The sequence below is a fragment of the Diaporthe citri genome (assembly GCF_014595645.1).
Source record: "Diaporthe citri strain NFHF-8-4 chromosome Unknown scaffold_4, whole genome shotgun sequence".
Lineage (NCBI taxonomy): Eukaryota > Fungi > Ascomycota > Sordariomycetes > Diaporthales > Diaporthaceae > Diaporthe > Diaporthe citri.
The window spans coordinates 5419422-5440076 of record NW_025064849.1 but is presented as its reverse complement, the minus strand read 5'-3'; the positions used below and the strand labels follow the sequence as shown (position 1 = coordinate 5440076).

General features: G+C 54.5%; 9 protein-coding genes across 9 annotated transcripts; 6 read left to right on the top strand and 3 right to left on the bottom strand.

Moving 5' to 3' along the window:
* Nucleotides 1–3048: 3048 nt before the first annotated feature.
* Nucleotides 3049–3890, top strand: INS49_010588 (uncharacterized protein; the record flags this gene model as incomplete). The annotated part of the gene is made up of 3 exons (XM_043171313.1): nt 3049–3062; nt 3502–3746; nt 3859–3890. 3 exons carry the CDS (start codon nt 3049–3051, stop codon nt 3888–3890), a joined length of 291 nt encoding a protein of 96 aa, XP_043025878.1.
* A 458-nt stretch (nt 3891–4348) lies between these two features.
* On the bottom strand, nt 4349–7195 carry INS49_010587 (uncharacterized protein; the record flags this gene model as incomplete). Its single annotated transcript, XM_043171312.1, has 1 exon — nt 4349–7195. One exon carries the CDS (start codon nt 7193–7195, stop codon nt 4349–4351), a length of 2847 nt encoding a protein of 948 aa, XP_043025877.1.
* Nucleotides 7196–8174: 979 nt separating this feature from the next.
* Nucleotides 8175–9530, top strand: INS49_010586 (uncharacterized protein; the record flags this gene model as incomplete). Its single annotated transcript, XM_043171311.1, has 2 exons — nt 8175–8560; nt 8621–9530. 2 exons carry the CDS (start codon nt 8175–8177, stop codon nt 9528–9530), a joined length of 1296 nt encoding a protein of 431 aa, XP_043025876.1.
* Nucleotides 9531–10342: 812 nt separating this feature from the next.
* Nucleotides 10343–10735, top strand: INS49_010585 (uncharacterized protein; the record flags this gene model as incomplete). The annotated part of the gene is made up of 1 exon (XM_043171310.1): nt 10343–10735. The coding sequence occupies one exon, from the start codon at nt 10343–10345 to the stop codon at nt 10733–10735; it is 393 nt and encodes a 130-aa protein (XP_043025875.1).
* A 998-nt stretch (nt 10736–11733) lies between these two features.
* INS49_010584 (uncharacterized protein) lies at nt 11734–13179 on the top strand (the record flags this gene model as incomplete). Its single annotated transcript, XM_043171309.1, has 2 exons — nt 11734–12616; nt 12683–13179. The coding sequence occupies 2 exons, from the start codon at nt 11734–11736 to the stop codon at nt 13177–13179; spliced, it is 1380 nt and encodes a 459-aa protein (XP_043025874.1).
* Nucleotides 13180–13897: 718 nt separating this feature from the next.
* On the top strand, nt 13898–14584 carry INS49_010583 (uncharacterized protein; the record flags this gene model as incomplete). Its single annotated transcript, XM_043171308.1, has 1 exon — nt 13898–14584. The coding sequence occupies one exon, from the start codon at nt 13898–13900 to the stop codon at nt 14582–14584; it is 687 nt and encodes a 228-aa protein (XP_043025873.1).
* A 561-nt stretch (nt 14585–15145) lies between these two features.
* Nucleotides 15146–16475, bottom strand: INS49_010582 (uncharacterized protein; the record flags this gene model as incomplete). Its single annotated transcript, XM_043171307.1, has 6 exons — nt 15146–15202; nt 15269–15324; nt 15393–15500; nt 15581–15979; nt 16049–16280; nt 16338–16475. 6 exons carry the CDS (start codon nt 16473–16475, stop codon nt 15146–15148), a joined length of 990 nt encoding a protein of 329 aa, XP_043025872.1.
* Nucleotides 16476–17312: 837 nt separating this feature from the next.
* On the top strand, nt 17313–18968 carry INS49_010581 (uncharacterized protein; the record flags this gene model as incomplete). The annotated part of the gene is made up of 1 exon (XM_043171306.1): nt 17313–18968. The coding sequence occupies one exon, from the start codon at nt 17313–17315 to the stop codon at nt 18966–18968; it is 1656 nt and encodes a 551-aa protein (XP_043025871.1).
* Nucleotides 18969–19800: 832 nt separating this feature from the next.
* INS49_010580 (uncharacterized protein) lies at nt 19801–20625 on the bottom strand (the record flags this gene model as incomplete). The annotated part of the gene is made up of 1 exon (XM_043171305.1): nt 19801–20625. One exon carries the CDS (start codon nt 20623–20625, stop codon nt 19801–19803), a length of 825 nt encoding a protein of 274 aa, XP_043025870.1.
* Between the last annotated feature and the right edge of the window lie 30 nt (nt 20626–20655).

The window sequence follows — 20655 nt, the reverse complement described above, 5'->3', positions numbered from 1 at the left end:
TCGCTCTGTGGACCTTTCTCATTTCAACATCGTATATGAATGATACTAAAACAAGTACGACAGAATATTTTACAGACACTACTCCTCCTCTAAGCCTGATGATGGACTCTATCACCAACAGCAAGCGATTTTACGCAATTCTTCCTGTATGTTACTTCCGAAAGTCCAAGGCTGTAGTATTGTGCCTTTTTTGGACTGACCGACTTGGCCACAGCCACATTCTCCGCTATCTGGACCCTTTCACAGCTTCTTTGGACATGGAGGAATGTTGCCAAGCATTGCTTTGTCCGAGTCCTGCCTACTTTGCTGACGGCTGTGTTCTGCCTTGGTGCCTTTACCGTTGCAGGAGGCTTCCCTTCCTCTATATCATCTGGAATCAGCGATGAAGTATTGCTCAACGGCGCTAACTGCGGTATCAATCTTTATACTACTGCTGACGCCGATGCTATAAATATCATGGCACCTTATACCTCACAGATGTCTCACTCAGCTACAAATTATGCACAGCAATGCTACTCGCCTAACTCGGCTGGGATCCCCGATTCGGCTGGAATCTTTGACTGCAACTATTTCGTCAGAGAGATCATCTCCCCAGTATGGTGGATAGCCAAGCTGCTTGTCCGTTCCATAACAGCAGCATTTGTAGAAGCAATAGTTCTAACATACGGTTCGACACTGGATACCTTAGTCTGCTCAATCATCTATGTATAAATGCCCCTCCGGACCAAGACATCCTCTTTAGAAAAGTCTTGCACTGCGCACCACTAGAGACCTAAGGTTACACCGAACCTGTAAAAGGCCTGCTCGATAATTTCACTATTTACAACTATGGACCTTTGCAAAGCAACTTCAATAGGAGTTACACCTATATGATCGAAGGTCTGGATACACAGTACAATAGGCAGCTCGAAAATCCTTCCCGCGGTCGAGGCAATTCCTTCATTCTAAAGTGAGCATTTTACACATTCTTAATTGCTCGGGCACTGTTCGTGCTAGCTTCTAACAAGCATAACTTCTGGCAGCACAAAGTTAGCCCTTGTGCGCGATCGAAAACTATACAACGGCTTTTACTATCTCGACCCAATTCCAGCTACATTCAGCCCAGATGCTGATACCGTCCTGATCTTCTTCTCTGGGAACGGCATCTGGTCTCTTGAGAGAACCAATGACCCTTGGTATCGTGCAACGGTGCTTGGCGCAGAGTTTGACTCACTGTACTCAGACGAGGGCTTTTTCAGGGTATACCAACCGGAAGAGGCAGCTTCTCCTGTGGGATGTACGGAACAGGTTCAATTCTGCAACCCTTCTCTTTCAAAGAGCAGGTGCGGACCCTTGGCAAGCTGGGTGGACGCCATGGCCCCAGTCAGCACCACTTTTTGGTATGACATCAGCCGACTTTGAGAATATGAACGAAAGTAAATGGCACCATGGCCTCGCGCTACCAGTGGCTTACCTGGATAATAGCTACTTTAGCACTCCCCACTAGCCGGATTGTGTCCACGCTTGGTCCAGATTCCTTGGGGTCTCTCAAATATCTCACCAGTGGGTTACTGGGTCCGCTGCCGGACGACCAGTGGAAACTTGACGTCGAATACTGGTGGGCCATAATATGTCCTTGGCGTCGCTACAGCCAGCTTTGGCGGATACAGCTCGTGGATCAACAGATCCAGCACTAGAGCCCTTTAAGATGCCGCCAATCAACTCAGATATATGGGCAATATGCAATAAGCAGGTTAGGTGCCTCCTTGGCATATAGATCTTCGTGGTTATAAGCTAACGTGGGATTCTCTAAAACCTGAACTATAGAAAATACGAAGTACCAGACATATGTCTTTCAGTCTTTTTGGTCTTTACTTCACATTCGTCACCGGCTTGCTCATCATAATCACATCCTTTACTTTGGAGCCTATATTTAAATGCCTTTATCGTCGTCGAAAGTATAAGCAGCATACATATCTGGAGTGGGCTGCATCAGAAACTCTCCAGCTGCAACGGATCGGCTTTCAAGGAGTAAATGCGGGCACGTGGTCTGGCGTCACTGATGCTATCCCAACGACCAAACCAGGCGAGATTCTGCCAAGTTTGGCCCGAGAATACCCGTCTGATACTGAGAGCACCATTGCAGCCGGGAGGACACCAGAAGAGGCGAGCAACAATAGCGCCGCTGCTTCCAGTAGAGCCAGCTGGAATCAGGAGGCAGACTTGGTCTCATTGGACTCTTTGCTGGACGCTTCCGCACATTCGACTGGCGACTCACCTGCGACCCAGGCCGATGGGAATGCCAGTGCGAATCAAGTTGATCACACATATCAGCGGCGGTATAATAGGGATCCTTGAAAAAGGTGAACTTGGCGGCATAGAAGCTAGGACGCGTGGTTCAAGCTGGTAAACACTATGTAAACTCGCCCACAGATGTGGTTCACTTTTTCTAGGGCTGATCGGCCTCTCCAGGCTGTGAGTTGGGAGCTTCAAGGAAGTGAGCATGGCAGTCACTGCTACGGGCATTTCCTTTCGTTTCTGACAGTGAGATAGATGGTTTACTCATAACTTTATGTAGACCGATGACCTAGGAAATCACCTTATTGAACCGAAGAGGCAGTCAGTCATGAATCCTGCTCAGTGGCCCCTGTAATTAATTGTTCTTGACCAGAGCCGCAGCGTGGGTGGCCGATGGGTTGAACAGCCTGCGTGCAGGGGTGGGTCCCAGGCTTGCTTACCTCAGCAGGGGCAAATCCCCACTAGCGAACGGAACGGACGTCCAACGTCCAGCATCAACTGGATTCGCCCAAAACCCGCCTGAAGCTTTCAAGACTCCTCTCCCGCCGTCCAGATAATCCCAACCAACCAACACGCAATACGACGACGCTGCATCTCACTCCATCTCATATCATTTCATATCGTCTCGTCTCACTCACTTTTTTCTGCTTCCTGTTCTGAACCTGGATCAACACAGCTGAGCGATCCTTGCCACACCTGAACGCTCCCCGGACGCGCGCACACACACACTCTCCTGCCGCGCGCCGTGTCCCGCCTGGTCTTTCGCTCAGGATGTTATTCTTCAGGTAAGCGGGTTGAGACGCGATGGGAGCCGCGGGAACTGTGTCTATCTGCGAGGCTGGTCTATGGTGCTGCTCGATGGGGGGAGACGGAACCATGGGCCGGGGGGGTTGCTGCCATGAGGTCGTGGATTGATCATGAGAGGTGGCCATCAGTGTTTGCTACTCGGGAGACGGACTGGCTGCGCAAGTGTGCACCCGCCCTGCTGATATGAGTGGTCTACTGGCTGTAGGGAATGGAGGGGGATGGGGAGGGGGATGAAGGATGCGACGGGGTCCTTGGGTCGGACTTGGGCTGTCACTAAGCTTCCTTCTTGGACTTCGACCTCCCCCCCCCCCCGGGACCTTCCCTTACATATGTCTTGCTTCCCACATCATGTCATATAGTTTCCCAAGTCGTTCGAACCCCAAATACCGAGCCCACGCACTGACCGAAAACCTAAAGCTTCTTCAAGACCCTCATCGACCAGTCCGTCACCGTCGAGCTCAAGAACGACATCAAGGTGACGGGCACGCTGAAATCCGTCGACCAGTACCTCAACATCAAGCTCGACGACATCTCGGTCCACGAGGAGCTGCGGTACCCCCACCTCAGCGCCGTCAAGAACGTCTTCATCCGCGGCTCCGTCGTCCGCTACGTGCCCGCCAGCGCCGTCGACGTCACCCTGCTGGAGGACGCCGCGAGGAGAGGTGAGTGCTGGTGTCTCTTTCTTGATTCTTCATCAAGTTATCTGCCACCCCATCGTAAAGGGCAGTAGACCGGAAAGCCATCCTTGCTGACGTCGTGTGTTCTTTGTTGCAGAGGCTTCGAACCAGGCTGCCAAGGCGAAGTGAGTAAAGGTGGACTGAAAGTTGGGGGGAGGATATCGACACCATGGGCTTGCTTGGCTAGCATTACAGGGAGGATGCATCTGACGAGGCGATTGAGCACTGCGAAGAGTCACGGAGAGTGACGAGGAGAGGCATCCAGCAAGACTGGCTGTGTTGGCCGTCTGGACTGAGGGGTCCCAGGTGGGCGCATCTTGAAAAGGCTGTGGATGAGACAAATACCCGGGAAACGGCGTAGAAAAAGACCAAAAAGGATATCTTGCGACACATGGGACGTGATTCTCCCTGGAAGATGCGACTGAAGATTGATCATTTGCTCAATGCGCTGCTACGTGCTTAGTGCAAGAAGATGTTATGGACACTCGAAACCATGATGGCAGTGCACTCTAATGTTTACCTCTCATAATGTTGGTTTCAGACTGAACATGAAAATCAGCCAGAGTAAGACAGACAACCACTCATCCCTACCAGTACACGCCGCCGCCGCGTCCGTCCTTCCCATCCCACATCGCAACGTCCCCACCACCACCTTTCTTCCCCGACCCCTCCCTCGCCTCCCCATCACTCCCAAGCTCGTCCTCACCCCCGTCCCCCTCCTCCCGCACAAGCCGCACGACGCCTCCCCGCCGCCTCTCAGAGAGCCACCGGTCCGTCCACCCGCGCATGCGCCGGCGCGACGGCTCGCTCCCGACGTTGACGGTCGGCACGACGCGCTCGATCCGCAGCGACATGACGAAGAGCATCAGCTCCCGGAAGCTCGAGTGCTCGCTGTACGGGACCCCGAAGCACATGGCGTCGCGCGAGCTGCCCTGCTGCGGGACCAGGTCGCGCGGGCCGAACCGCGTGCGCCACGCGGGGCCGTGGAGGATGTGCGCCGTTGGCACGGAGCTGGGGGGCATGTTGGCCGTCACCTGGGCCGCCGAGCCTCCTCCTCCTACTGCCCCTCCCCCGACGCCGCCACCGCCCCCACCGGCGCTGCCGTTGTTGTTGGCCAGGCTGGGCCGGTAGTTCCACCCGGACGGCCTGAACCCGACGACGCGGCCAAAGTGCGGCCGGTTGGCGTCGAGGTACTCGGCGAGCGTCTCGGCGCGCAGCTCCATCAGCATCTGCATGTGGACCTGCGCCTCGGCCGGGTCCGAGGTCATGAGCGCCGACAGCTCCGGGTCGCCCAGCTGCGAGCAGATGCGCATCTTGGCGGCGGGCGCGTAGATGCGCGTCCCCAGCGCCCGCGCGATCGCCTTGCAGATGCGCTCCTTGCCGATGCTGTACGTCCCGCAGACCACCAGGAGCCGGTTGCGGTTGTCGCGCGCCTTCTGGCCCAGCGCCGTGAAGGCGTTTGGGCTGCCGGGGGTGGACTTCTTGGTGGTGGAGGTGGTGGTGTTGTCCTGGGCGGCCTGCTTACCTTCTGGGGCGGGCTTGTCGGCTGCGACGAAGAAGCGGCTGACCGTGTCGTTGTTCCCCACGCCGCGGCCCTCGCGTCGGCGGAGGACGCTGTTCCAGACGGATTCGTCTTCCGCTCGGAGGCTCGTGTCTAGTTCGAGGCACAGGTTGGCTGTCGCTTGGATGACGTCGGTCTGTGGCGGGAAAGAATAACGTGGGTTGAGATACGTGGTGTCGAGGTAGCAGACGTCGATCTTTTGCTGCTTGACTTTGCCTAGCGCATCGATGGTCTCTGGTCTCAGTTGTGGGTGCTCGATGTGTGCTGGACACGCCCGGAAGTCGCCGCAGTGTAAGATGCGCTGTACCCGCTTCTCCTTTGAATGTGAAAGTGGATTGGGATTTGAGACGGTCTTTTCGAAGAGGAACAGGGAACTTCCGGGACAGTGGTTTGCAGGAATCATGGTCACGAATGCTCCGTCGGTCCCGGGTATAGGCACCTTCTTCTCGAACTCCAGCTCCACGACGTACTTCTCCGCCGTCCTCAGCTGGGACTTGACCAGGCTCCCCGTGACCTTACTGCAGTATATAGGGCCGTGTGTCCAATTGGCAGTCAGGCCGATGTAGTGGTCGCTGTGGAAATGGCTGAGGAAATACGCCCTGCATCCATCCACGGCGCCATACCGGAAGGCGTCTACGCAGATGTGAAAGCCCGGCATGATCTTGTAGAAGGGACATGTCCGCTGGTATGCAGGCTTGCCCCGGGCTGCGTGTTCTGCTGCGGCTGCAGTTGCCCAGGCGTTGTCTTCGGCATGGCCAGACATCAGCTTTGAAAAGGCCGTTGTGGAGCCGCCGCCGTTCTTGCTTGACCCTCCACCGAGCTCAATTGGATTTGCTTGACCCGGCCGCGCGACCGCGGCGCGAGCGAACCGTTTGCCGACCTCTGGCGCCGAGACCAGGTCTGTACTTTTCTCGGCTGAAACCCCTGGTTTAACGTGTTTCGTTTCGGGTGGAGGCGGTTTCGTGGGCTTCGTTGATGGTAAAGGTGTAGGGTTGCCGTCCAGACACGAGTTGACGTGTACGGTGGCCTGATCGGGTGTGACGCCTGCGAGGCTGCTATTACATATTGGACAGCTTTCCGTCATCCCGTCGTCTTCCATCATCGTCTCGAGCCCGTCGTCACAGGTTTGTATCCCAGCCTCTTCAGCCTCCAGCCGAGCCTGCTCTTTGATGAACCGCATCTCGCGCAGCTCCTCGCCCTCGAATAGGTCGTCGTCGAATTCATCGTTCAGGCCTTCGAGGTCGCCGAAATCTCCGTCGGTCGATGGCTCGTTCTTGAACGGCGGCGGGGTCGTTCCTCTGGAGACTGGAGCAGGGGCAGGGGTTAGACTCGTCCTCTCCGGGTCCTTGGGTGTCGTTGGCCATACTTCCTGGTCCTCCTTACTCGGGGATGCCTTTGTGGGCTTTGAGCCATTCGACTGATCCACGATAGATTTGCCATCGTTGTCGGGTTCGGAGTCAGAGTCAGAGTCGTCCAGGAACGGTCCTTTCCGCGGCTTCCTTGGCGGCGGAGACGATTTCACAGAGGTCGCTTTAGGCTGTGGCTCGGGTTTTGTCGTGGTTGGCAACACGTTCTCGTCCTGTGTGTCTTGGATACTGCTCAATTTCCTCCTCTTGCTTGGTCCCTGGGCCTCGTTATACCTCTCTTCCAATACCGGGTCCTCGGCACCGTAGATGTCATCCTCCTCTTGGGCGGGTGGATTTGCCACCGCGACAGCAGTTTCGCCGCCCACGAACATTGACTCTTCGGGGCGGTCGACTTTTTGAAAGAAGTTGAGGATGCTCTTATTTGTCGTACTAGGACGCTTTGGAGTCTTCGGATTGGAAGTCTTGGGCGCAGGGCGCGTGTTCCTGCTCGTTTTTGAGGGCGCCATGGGTGGCTGTTGGGACTGGGTTGGGCCAAGTCGATTCGAGTCGAAGTGGAATGAGGCGCAATGGCGGGGTTCGAGGGGAGGGAGATCCGTCTGTGGGGATGGCAGGCTGGCTAGATGCCCATCCAGCGATGAGTTCACATTGATTGAGAAGATGATGAACCCGAATCAAGAACACACCAAAGGCGGCACAGCGACTTGCCCCTTCATGCGACACAAAGAACGGGCCGCCAAAAAGTCGTGACGACGTTCTAGGCAGACGCGAAAAGCTCGGACCATCTCTTTACGCGCAGTCACGAGGGCGGCACCCGGTTCAACTGCAGGGGAGAGGCTCCTCTCGCCCTCACGGCCTAGCTCCTCTCTGTTCGGCGACGTCTCCCTTATCGGCCTCCATTTGTCTTCAGCTGCACTCCTGCTAGCGAGCACAGCATCACCCCCAAAAAATACCAGTGTTATGATGAAGACAAGCATCTTCAGCACTTGTGGTTGACTGTGGGAGTGATCGAGACTCCATGCATCCATCTGGCAACCACATTTGGACATGTGCTCAGATCAAGGCATTTGATCGAGCTGAGTAGCATGCAAGCGCCGATCTACCTCGACCAAACTCTCAGGCGCCGAAGGCACTGGAGGGACACGACCGCCAATGATAACCTGGCCGTCGATCGCCAGCCTCAGGCCTAGCTCCGTTCACCCCGGCCCCCAGCACCAGGCGGAGCTGGCCTTTGATCCTTCGGGATGCCATTCTCATTAAACCAGCATGAGTACGGTGACATTGGGGGCACATGGGGGCACTTTTACGGCCGCGGCCTTGGCCTTTTCTTCCCTTGCCTTACTTTTGCTGGGACTCGTGCTCAAAATGCCGTCGCATCCGTTCCACGATGTATGCTCTGCCCTTGACTTCTTGTCGTGATGCTTCTGCCTTTTCTCTGCGGTGCGCCAGTCCAGGGTGAGGAGATCGGACTGCTATCTTGCAGCGAGGATGGCCATCACTGTGACATCTCTACAGACCATCGTCTCCACAGGGGCCTCGGCAACTCAGACCTCAACCCTCGCGACGACGTTGACCATCACACCGAACCCGCTGACCACAGCCTTTGAGCCGCCGTCTTACTGCACCCAGAGCTACCTCTCAAATTGCCAGACCGACGCCGTCTCCGGGAAGCTACCATGCTTTGTCTCCGTCTACCCCGAGGGGGTGTGCGATAGCAACGGCCAGTCCTGTTATCCTCCAGTCCCAGGCGTGCTGGACAACACGTATCTGTACTCGCCCGGTCTGAGCTGTCCGAGTGGGTGGTCGACCGCGTGGAAGGAGGTCCGGACGCCCGGCGGCGAAGATGAAGAGACCACGGCGCATTGCTGCCCGACGTGCGTACTAACTCATTCCTTTATGAACATGTTCCGGAGCTGAAGTTGATCTTGCCATAGCGGACTCACTGTCACGACATACGGGATTTACTCAACCTGGTGCGAGGGGACAGTCACCGCAGGCGAGGAGACGATGATCGTCAACGGCCTGTCGCAGTGCCCCTCCTCGACGACAGCCTTCACCTTCGGCCCGGACAACGCCGTCCAGCTAACCTGGGTCAACGTCGACTCGACGACCATGTCCATATCCGGCGACGCCGTCTTCACCGTCTCAGCCGAGCGCGTCGCCCTGCTCTACCGACCGTCCGACGTGGCAGCCGCAGGGGCCTCAGCAAGCGCCGGCAGCGGCTCACCGGGCTCAAACTCGGGGTCATCCGGCTCGGGCTCGTCGGCCTCGGGGTCAGACTCGGGCCTGTCAGCCGGCGCGGTAGCAGGCATAGCCATCGGCGCCGCGGCGGTCGGTATAATCGCCGTCCTGGCCTTCTTCTGGTTCTTTCTCCGCCGTCGCAACGGCGCCCCGCGTCGCGCCGTGCAATATGAGGCTGGAGACGTTCACCCCGCGCCGGGGGCAGCTCACCTGGCGAGCCATATCCCTACCGGAGCTGAGCATGAACTGAAAGCCACAAACTCCGTGGCCACGCGTCAGGTATCTGGAACCCACCCTGCACCGAACGCAACGGAGCTCCAGGGCAGCACACCCCACGCGCCTCCATGGGCGCCCGCGTCACAGCAGCATGGCGAGGCGGGTATGAACTCGTCACATGGCGGCGGAATGCCCGGCCCCGGGGAGGTCTCGACCTCGAATGACTATCATCAGCTCTCGGGAACCTTTGAAAGAGGCCAGGGCGTCATGGATAACTCGAGGCAGAACACGCCTGTCTACCTTGTGGGCCGTGGTGCCGGGGGGGAGGGGGTATCCGCCGGAGAAGGGGAGCGGGTGGTGAGTGTAATGTGTACGAAGGGAAGATAACGACAATTTATGAGTGGTAATGTCGACTCAGTATCCTGACATGGCAATGTGGTCTTTCAGCGTAGTCAAATTGTTCGGTCAAGAGCTTAGACGTGACAGGACATGATCTCAGCAGACAGCTCACTAAGACTGCTGACAAAAAATGGACTTAGAACGACTCACCTGATGGATGCGTTACTCTGTGTTGCCCAGGAGCTATCACTGGAGGTTATCCCACAGGAGATTATCCCCCTGGATGTTAGTCCATATCCGGTTATCTCATGGGATATGTTATACTGCCCAGGTGGAAGACTTACCCAAGCATTTACGATCGCTTCGAGTTCCCATTGTATGCACAGAAGAGACATATTCAGAGACGCAGCCGAACCCACACGAGGCATTTGATTGCCTGCTGTGCAGCCATTGCCAGATTCTTGGGTAATTATGGTGAATGGTGGTATTCACCCGACCCTCCAGTTACAAGCCACTCGAACCAGTATTTAGGGCCTAGATTGCAGGGCATCTGGTCTATCCCTCCCCTTCTTTTTCCAGTAGTCGCAACTCCCCACAAGCTCGCTCACGGATCAGGTCGCCGAAGATTAGCCTGCAGAAACGACAAACAGTGACGGTGTCACAACTCCTGGTACAACCGCCAGAGATCCTAAAGGCCGCTTTCTACTCTTTACCTCGCCTCATCTGCACAATATCATCTCAGAGTTCATTCCACACAACCTTCAAGTCTCTCCAACCAGCTCACATTGTCTGCAAGTCAGGCATTTCAGCCTTGAGACGGCGGTATGATCAGTCCAACGGTCGGGCCGCACATCACAGTCATGCAACAAGCAGTCACGGCATCGTCAGAATCACCAACCTTGACAATCACCACCACCATCACTTCAATGGCCACGCTGTTTGATTTCACCCGGGCCACCAAAGCGCCAGGCTCAGCAGCAAGCCCGCCTGGCCCCGCGATACGATCCCCGCACCTGGACCAGCCCTCGAGCCCAGCGGAGCTATCGACCGGGACCATCATCGGCATCGCGGTTGGATCCCTCTTCATGCTCATCCTGGTGGTTGCGCTCCTGCGCTTTGCCTTGGGCTGCTGCTGCGCTGGACGCGCGAGACGGCAGCGCCCTGTCCAGATGTCCGTGCTTCACCACAATCGGGGCGCGGCAGTTGCAGCAGCTGCTGCAGTGGCAGCAACAGCTGGGGGCTCATATGCATAGAACGGGAGGGGGGAGACCGACCATGGGGCACACACGGGGCCAGTCGGGGGGCTGCACGGTGGAGCGAGGTCGAAGCTGGAGGGGAGCGGACTGCCCGAGGCCAGGCAGAGGAATTTCTCGCCCGACCTAGCCTTGAACACTATAGAGTCCTCAAATATTCGAGACCCTGACATGGAATATTGCATCGACAGCATGTTTGCCGGTCTGGACGCCACAAGAGCACATAGCACAGTGGCGGGCGTCTATATAGTCGGGTAAACTCGGATACATGCGTCGAGATCATCATCACAATGAAAGATCGCCCAGAAAACTTGATGGTTATCAACCACCGAAGGCCGGGTTTCTATTCGGTTGGGCCGGAATCTCCACCTTATCAACCGTAGCCTTAACGAATCTTTTAATGTCACGTTCGAGAGTGCCTTTGTCGAGAGTCACTACGAGGTAGGTCGCGATAAAGAAAATGCTGTGGGGAGCTCAAGACTGCCGATACGTATTTGAAATGTACATTTAACGTAGCAGCCTTTTATTTAGTATCGCAAGCAGACCGCGTCTCGAGTTACAGCGATACTGTTGGCGAGCCGGTATTTGGCTTCAAAGCGGGTCTCTAATGGCAGCATTGGAAGAGATGCAAATTTTTGAAAGGGCTCTGGTTGCCGCAAAGAGAAGTCTGGAACTATGCTGGCTGGCAGCTGCCTGGATTCATGCAGTCATTCGTTATGCTTGCTTACGGGAAAGCATGTAAACGGTACCTAGGTAAGGCGTGACGTTTGCTGTGCCACTCGCACACTGAATGCTCGGCAACGTGACTCACTGCTATAGGGATGGAGTCACCTAGTAGTGCCCGCTTTCTCATTTATCTCCAACCAAGGCCCTGCCCTATTCAATCCGCCCGTAAGCTCTAACCTCCGCATTGTCTGACTTCGTTCCCCAACCTTGAGGCTCTCATTCGATTTGACTGCCACATTTCCATTGCTTTCAATATCGACAAGAATATCGACATGGACAAACTCACTTCCTCCCTGCGGGCGCTAAGCACCGGGGGCGGTAGTGGCAAATCAAGGGAACCTGCTAAGGATCTTGCACCCGGTCTTGACTTCCCAACAGCACCTCAGCCCTCCCTGGAGCAACTGCCTGTTGAGCTTCAGCAACTCATCATGTCTCAAGCACCGGCCCTCTCATCGCTAAGCGCGCTCGTCCACGCCTCGCCCCAGTTTCATCGCGTCTACGTGGAGAACCGCGCGCCAATCTTACGATCGGTTCTGGCACAGGTTCTAAACGGAATGCTTGTCGACGCCCTGGGAGCATATCACTCCGGCAAAGAACTTTTTCAACGGGTCCGCGAAGAGTCTATGCTCTGGGCTTTCGTTGAAGAGTACGAATCGAAGAACACAACGACGGCAAAAGACTGGATGGCCGCATTATCCCCAGAAGACGTTATCCACCTTCACCACTTCCATACCTCCATTATAGAACCTCTCACCGACCGCTACGCCAGCTGGGCGTTAGCCTCGCTACCTGTCCCATCGACAAGCGAGCAAACGCGAAAGCAGCCCCTCAGCAACACGGAGAGGTGCCGCATCCAGCGTGCCATGTATCGATTACAAATCTTTTGCAACGTATGTGGGTCTTTGGGAGAAGGTCGTACCTCTCGGGGAAGAATCAAGAATAACGTCGACCGTCTCCGTGTTCTCTCAATATTCCCGGCATGGGAGATCGAGGAGATTGTGTGTTTTCACAGATTCGCCGAGGAAATGCATGGCAAGGTTTTCATGCAGGTAGCTTGGGATTTAAACCCAGAAAACCCAAAATATAGACACGTGGATATAACTGATATCAACGAGGACTTGGTGCTTGTTTGGGATGCCGAAGCCGAGGACGGATGTAAGCATATCCCTGTTTGCAGTGTACTCACAACAAATGCAGACCACTAATTAAGGAATTGATCAGCTATCAACAAGGAGTCCCTAAACGCGGTACTCCGCTCCGGCCTCCAGCTCCTATCCGATACCCTGAAGACGAAAGATCACGAGAAGCTGGTGATCATGATGCGTGCCGCGGTCCTGTTAGGTATGGGCGACCACAGTGGCGCTTATGGAAACGACTGGATAGACGACGCCCTCCGGGAGGACATACAGGACGAGAGACGTGAGCGTTGGTATTCTCACCGTGATTCGGCCCAAGACTGGAGGCAGAAAACGCCTTTTGACGGTGAAAACCTGGACTCGCCGTCGCTTGGCTGGGTTTTGCTGTGGCAGGGCGAGTACAGCAATCTCACCGGCAACTACATATCAGAGGAATTGCGTCGTTGGGGCTTCGTCATGTGGGACGCCGCCCGGCTGAACTCGAGGGCTGAGGCCCGGATTGACTACCACACATACTGTGGATGGGACCCTAGGGAGGAATATTACCATCCAAGTGTAATTGACAGTTGGAAGAAAAAGTAACGGGATATCAGATCCGAATTTTTTCTAGGCTTCAAATCCGACGCCTATTTTCAACTGCTCTCAGATTGGCGGATGCGTTGAGTTAATCTTTCAGTACACCTCGAGATGCTTTGTTGTCCATTTTGGTTATCTCCGTGGTCATTCACGGGGACGTGAAAAGAATGCTGAGACAGAAAGAGGAAGATGAATAACTGAGGCTCTTTCATCAGCTTATATATGTGCACTGTATCATAAGCTATTGAATGAGAACTTGTGAGCACATACGCAGGGGGTTACTGAGTTAAATAGACATATCACTCGTACTATGCTCGCGCACCAATGCCACATGTCGTATTCTACAGACGTATCGAAAAGCCCGATATGGCTCTTGTGAAAGCAGACCACGAACAGACGGATTGTACTATCTCTTTCAGTTCAACGGAGTGCTTGGCTAGAACGTCAACCACACGTAGTAGCCCCCATTCCCGCTGGGTTGAAATGAAAAATGCAGTCTAAGCCTGCTTGCTGTGTAACCATTCTAGCTCGCTCACCAACCAGGCCCCCAATGGCCAGCTCGCATTTACCACATTATAGACAGCCGAAATTAGATGGGGGCCGCAAAATCCTACTACGCCGCTCTAACCAGACTGCTGCATGCTCTTCTTCTGCCCTTCGTCTCGTACGACACCACCTCCGTGGACAAATCGCACAGTCACCCAGTCGCCTCGGGCAGTTCATAATGGTCGTGACCGTATATGAGACTCAAACCCCAGATGGGTGGGACGGCTCCAGTCTGCTCACAACACTCGAGCGTGCGACCATCACGCAGGTAGTTCAGCAGACACCGACGGCAACGGATGGGGCTTCAGTCACCACCCTGTCGACGGCACCGACAGCAATCATGGCCAGTACCCGCCTGTCCTCCGTCACAACCCCCGTACCCACCTCGGCCGAGCCCTCCAGTTTCAGCACGAGCTCATCTACCTCCCTATCAACCCAGTCTACTTCAGCAGGAAACCCGCCTAAAGCAGCTCAGATGTCCACCGGGTCTATCGTTGGCATGGCGGTGGGCTCCGTCGCCTCACTAATTCTACTCGTCACATTTCTGCTTTTCGCATTCGGATTCCGCCTCCGGCGAGCGAGGCGGCGGAGCGATGATGGGATCATCGAGCAAAAGAAAAGCCAGCAGGCGGCAGCCGGGGCTCCAGGCTCCCATAATGGCAAAGCTGAGCTTGAGGACGCCGCGTACACGAGGAGGCTCGAGAGGCTGCACGACGGGGCGAAACCGGAGCTGGAGGGAAGCAGGCCACGGAAGGCTGGGTGGAGGGCCTTCTCCCTCAGGTCCTTGAAACGTGGACTGCGGCCGGGCGTTGCTGAGCTTGATGCTGGGACTGTGACCCAGGGGCCGCATGAGCTTCCGGCCTGAGAAGGATTCTAGCGAAGGGCTGCGGTTTATAAAGAAGTCTGAGTTGATGGGGCATTTGATCACTACGGCGAGTCACTGTGGAAGGATGACTGAGCTTCACAAATGCTTGGAGTCTGACTCGACTGGCACGGCCGGTTTATTTACCAACGACCCTTGAAGTCAACTGGAGAAGGGAGAATAATTAGAACCTACCTGTAATTTCTTCACTGTAAATTGCGTAGCATAAATCTTCATCAAACATGAATTAATTCTACATTACTCCGTGCATGTTAATAACAGACACTACCACATAAAAGAGTGTAACAGTAGTCTGTCGAGGGCTCATACCAGCCCCTGGGTAAAGCACACAACACAGTCACCGATTCAAGCCCCCTTGAGCGACTCGATAAAATGCATTTTCCGATCTTCTCGATCTTTTAATCCATTGTGAATTATTCGAAATACCCTCACAATTCTGATCAAGGGGTAGAGTTGCGGTATTGTCATGAGAGTCGAGCACCCACCAGCAATCATATTCTCCATCCTCATCGCGCCATCACAGCTACCTAGGTAGTTCATTTCTTACTGCTTCTTTTTACCCTCACTCTTCATGATGGGTGCATATAAGGTTTCGATAAGCTACAGTCAGACTCGTTAGCAAATTCATTTGTCATGGGCACATGGGTAGTTTCGTGGCATGCTTACCCGTTCGTCCATTTTCCAATCACTTTCCAGCTTTGAAGAGGCGACGTCCAACTTTTCTGTGATATTTTTAGCAGTGACCTTAGCTCCGCAATGGGCTACGTGTGAGTGGTCACCGCCAGCTTACCTGAAGCAACAAATACCACATTTGCGATCCTCGATTCCTTACCAATGTCTTGTAAGAACTTGGTTGCCGCGTTGGCCGAGCCGACTTGCCCAATCATGAACTTGACACCTGAGAGTGAACACGCAAATTAGCAAGGGAAACTGACACAAGCCCTGCCATAAAGGTGAAGATGTGGCGTTGAAACTTACTCTCACGGGGAAGACCAGCAGCCTCGAGCTTATCGCCGCACTCAGCGATGGCATCAACGAGGGTCGACCGGGGTTCCGGTTCGGGCATCCCATCAGTGATGACCGAGACGAGGAGGGGCCTCTTGAGATCATCCGGCAGCTTGCTGTAGACCAGGGGCTCGAGGATCTTGCTCTTCAGGTTGGTGCCGATCGGGGTGTCGCCGCCCCACGTCAGCGGCCTGACGACATCGAGCAGGTCCTCGAATTTGAGGCTGTCCGAACTGGGGATCTCCTGGTTGATGTAACGCATGTAGACACCTTCGCCTTCGGGGAGGATGCGGGTGGTGACCCGGGCGATTCGGTTGATGAGCTGGTTCTGGGAGTCCCAGCGGCCTTCGCGCTTCATGGACGTGCTGTCGTCTGCATAACTGGCGTCAGCAACACGTTCTATAACATTCCTCGTTGTTTCACTATCATCGTCACACTCACCGCAGTAGAGTACCTGCTGATGCATTGTAACCTGGGCAGTCTTGGGCAAGAGTTCTTTGTTACAGATGGGCGTGTTCGGATCATCGGCTAGCGATGCGGCTTTCTCTGCCAGCTCCTCGATGAACTTGGGATTGTTCTTGAAGAATCTCTCCGCGGGAGTGCCTTGGAATGCTTTCCTGACGTTCGAGACAAACTCGGCTTTGGTTTTCGGCTGTTCATTGTTGTTGACCTCCTGTGACATGGTTATTTGCATGATTTCAATCAGTGGAGGAAGTCATTCGCGGCTCACCTGGTCGGTCTCCTCGACAAACTCTGGGTTCAACCCGAATAGTTTCCGGACGATGCCCTTGGCGGTCTTGTTGACCCAAGCTATCACGTAGCCCGTGATGCTGAGGACATAGTCAACGTAGTATGTGAACTTGTCCATAACGACAGTGGTCCTGTACTCAGATGGCCAGATGCTGAAGTGATTCTGCTGCAATGTCGTAGCAATAGCTTGAGATTCCCCACTTGGAAATGTTGGTGATCCTACAACGGGTCTTAATGATCAACTCAGCAGACAGCACACCCCCCGCGGGGTCCGTGATGTTGGGGGAAAGCGCGGTGAGTATGCAAAGACAATGCTTTTGTCCATCAACGCAGTGCATGTCGCGGTGAGACAAACTCGTATTTGTCAAATCTTGCGGTGCCATGACGACCTGGCCTGCGTTTCAGGCCTCTACAGTCTCAGGCCAACGCTCAATTAATCCAACACGGCAGCTTTCAGCAGGCTGTGTTCACGAACGACGCGCATGCAAGTTGTCACTTCCAAGGGATGCACCTTGAGAAACTAGTTCAGAAGAAGGCTTCCAGCTGGCACTGTGACAAGCGATGAGCCTGGCGACCAACCAGAAGTCCCTGTTCCCGGCAGACAACAGAAGTTATTGCTGACCTGTTGTGAAACACCTCCTCTAGCTTGGCTCGTTCTGAGGTCCAAGAAGAAAAAAAGAAACCGTTATCATAGATCAACGGCGACTAGCCGGATACGGTTTGAAATGTCGAATAAGATCGCCCGTTTGCATTCGATATTGTCTTGGTCCGTCCAGCATGATCCACGATTCCAAGTAATGATCCAAACCCTGCATCAGCTGAGAGACAGCGAAGTCCAGTGTTCATCTACCGACCACAACGAGGTTCCCTGCGTTTGTCTCCATCGGAGCGCATTTCTCACTGACACAGTTCTCTGCCGTCAAAACTCCAACTCCTCAGCAATACAGCAGCCCCAATGGATGCCGCAATCAAGGTTTTTACATCAGAGAAGATTCCCATCTTCCAGTTGGATGACGACAATTACCGAGAATATGAGAAGCTTGTAGTCACGTCAAACCTGCTTTTTCGCTTCACGAGGCCGCCTTGCGTTGTCCAGCCAGAGAATGCCGCCCATGTGCAATCCATCGTCAAGCAGGTCAGGGACCAAAAGCTTCGGCTCACGATAAGATGCGGCGGTCACTCCTATGCGGGATTCTCAACCGCCCTCGAGAAGAACAACGTCTTGATGGACCTCAGAAAGATGAACAAAGTCAAGCTTGACGTCCCAGCCGACACTGTCACCATTGGTGCAGGCTGCCAGTGGGGCGAGGTGTACAGAACCCTTATCAACGGGGACCACAACGGGTTCATCATCAACGGCGGTCGTTGCCCTTACGTGGGTGTCGGTGGTTTCATCCTGGGCTCTGGTCTAGGCCCCTTCACTCGGACGTTCGGGATGGGAAGCGATACTCTTCTGGAGGCGACTCTTGTAACCGCTAAAGGAGAGGTTGTAGTGGTCAAGAAGAGCGACGATAAAAAGTCTGACAAGGGCAGACTCTTCTGGGCACTTCAGGGTGCAGGCCAAGCGAACTTTGGTGTTGTCACCCAGATGAAGCTCAAGATCCAGCATTTGAACAGCAGGAACGGCTGGGTGGTCGGCGGAAGGTTCCTCTGGTTTCCAGGACAAGACAAGATGGACCAGTTGCTACCCACCATGAACGAGTTCTACAAGGTCGACTGGCCCACTGAGATCACTATCGACAGTACGTGGCTTTGCGACTTGCGAGAGAAGACGGGCGATGGGGTTCGATTCACCGTGTACTTTGACGGAAGCAAGGAAGACTACGACAAGATCATCGACAAATACATCAAGAACCTAGATGTCAAGAAGCAGCTCAAGAAAAGAGCTCTGCCAGAGCCCTCCACGCGGTTCCTCTACGAGACACTCGAGGAGCAGTGGTTCGACGAGAGCAAGAAATTCTTTGCGGAGAACAAGACTTACAGAGTATTTACCGCCTTCGCCTTCAGCAGGGAGCAAATCGACAAGGACGTCGACAAGATCACCAAACTCCTCCACGAGGAGATGAAGACATTCCGGGACTTGTACCTAGGGGAAGCCGTCAACCTCGACATTGTTTGGATCCACACCGAAGGCCAGGCATCGAAGCCAAAGCCCACAAACACGGCCTTCTACTGGCGCAAGGCGCTCTACCACACCTACGTCGAGGTCCTCTGGAAGAACAAGTGGATGGAAGGCAACATAAGAGGGTTCATAAGCAAGCTAAAGAAGAAGCTCCGCCCGTTCTCGCTAAGGAGGGCCGCCGCGTTCTTCAACTTCCCCGACAGGGACCTGGTCCAGGGGGGCTACGAAAAAGCCTACTTCAGGGAGAACCGCCAGGAGCTGCGGCGCATCAAGGAGGTCTGGGACAAGGATAACCTCTTCAGGTGGGCCCAGGGTATCCAGCTTCCAAAGGATGCGGTCGACGACGCGTCTAGGGACGTGGACCGAGACTATTATAAGGACCAGATTGATCAAATTGCGCTAGATTTGTGGGATCCGAAGAATTGGCAGCATAATGTGGTTAGGAGCGTCGGTGCGGCTGGAAAGAAGCTTGCGGAGATGGGTTTTTGAGATGGGTCGGGCGTTTCCGGCAGTGCTTGCATGCCTATTCCAACAAATACTAGTTATCATGGTTCTCGTCCGCGGGATAATAGTCTGATTCTGCAGGCGAGTGGTCCCAAGCTAGGTTCTATTACTGACGGGGTGTCAGTTATTTTTATTTCGCGCTTTAGTGAAGGGGCTTTCCAATTCTTTTAGCCGGCTTCCGGTTTTTCACCTTACTCCGAAACCTGAGATTAGGGCTGTATTACTACAGTGTGCCCAACTATAGCTAGTTTGCTAGCCATCTAGGTTTTATTACTAAGTTTAGTTGTATACTAAAACGACGACCGCTGGTAAGCACCTGTTGGTGTCCCACCGTGTGAATGCATTGTCTTGTGCAAATAGTGATCGTTAAAGGCTTTAGCCCTGGTAATTGTGCACCTATCACCACGCTACTTTTCAAACCTGCTTTTAAGAGAAATCGGAGATTCGCACCTGCAAAAACGGAGGGTACACCAGTATATCAACTCATGCCATAACTAGCTATAGGCAATTAGAGCGCATAACCCAGGCCTAGTAACTTAGCCACCCATACCCAACACCCACACACCTAAGTCGAATTAGGCGTGTAATTTGGGTGTATAGTTTTTGGGTGTGGATGTGGGTGTTAGGCGTGCGAGCTCTTACGTGGTTTAGAGGTGACAATATACCGGAATACTATCTATTTTTCAGCTGCGAATCTCCGCATTATCATGAGATCATATTGTTGCATAGGACTACATTTGAACATAACAGACTCAGCCCCTTCCATTCTCTTTTTACAAACCAGCGACCTCCGATCGGTAAGCATTTCTAACCACGACTAATCCATACTATTATTCAAGGTTTCAGTGGAGCCTTTTGACTCCAGCTGCTTCAGTTCCTCCTCGTCCCCGGAAAGCTCGGCCAGTGTCGTCGACGACAATGCGTCGCTGAGCGACTCCAAGTCCAAGTCCTTGCCTGTATCCAGCCGCATCCTGTTCGACTCGACGATTTTCTTCATCCCCTCGGTGATCTTTGTGATGTATCCAGGCCGGTAGACGCGGGTGACGAGCTTCGACATGATGGGGAACATGGAGTTGATGTCGTGGTGCACCCTGCTCCGCGTCGAGACGCTCATCCCGACCACACTTTCGCGCCTGTACTCGGCGGCCGCTCGACGCACCAGGTCCGGCGATAGCTCCTTGCCGCCCCAGCGAAATGCCTGGTCCAGCACGATGATGAGGTCGCAGGCGCCCTTGACTATGACTCTCCCTACCGCCGGCGCCTCCAGGAAGGGGAGCACGGCGACGAGCCCGAACCCGAGTCCCGTGGCAGCGCCTAAGCCCGTGGCGAGAGTCCACACTGCCAGGTTCTGCGTTATGTGCTGCGCCATGTACTTGACCATGTTCGGCCACACAATCTCTTCCATGATGGCGTCGACCTGGTTGGCCTCCGCCTTGGTGAGCCCGTAGCACCGTAGAATTGTCTCGCAGATTACCTTGGACAGGGTGGGCGGACCAATCACGTTCGGGAAGATCAGCGACTTCATCTCAGTGCGGAGGAGGCGGACGGTCTGGTCTATCGAGAGGTCAATCTTCAGGTCGAGGTCGGCCACTTGGGCGCTGACTAGGGCTCCGTACACTCGGTCGTCGATAACCGAGCCCATGGTCATGTGGAGAAGTGTTCTGATAGAGTC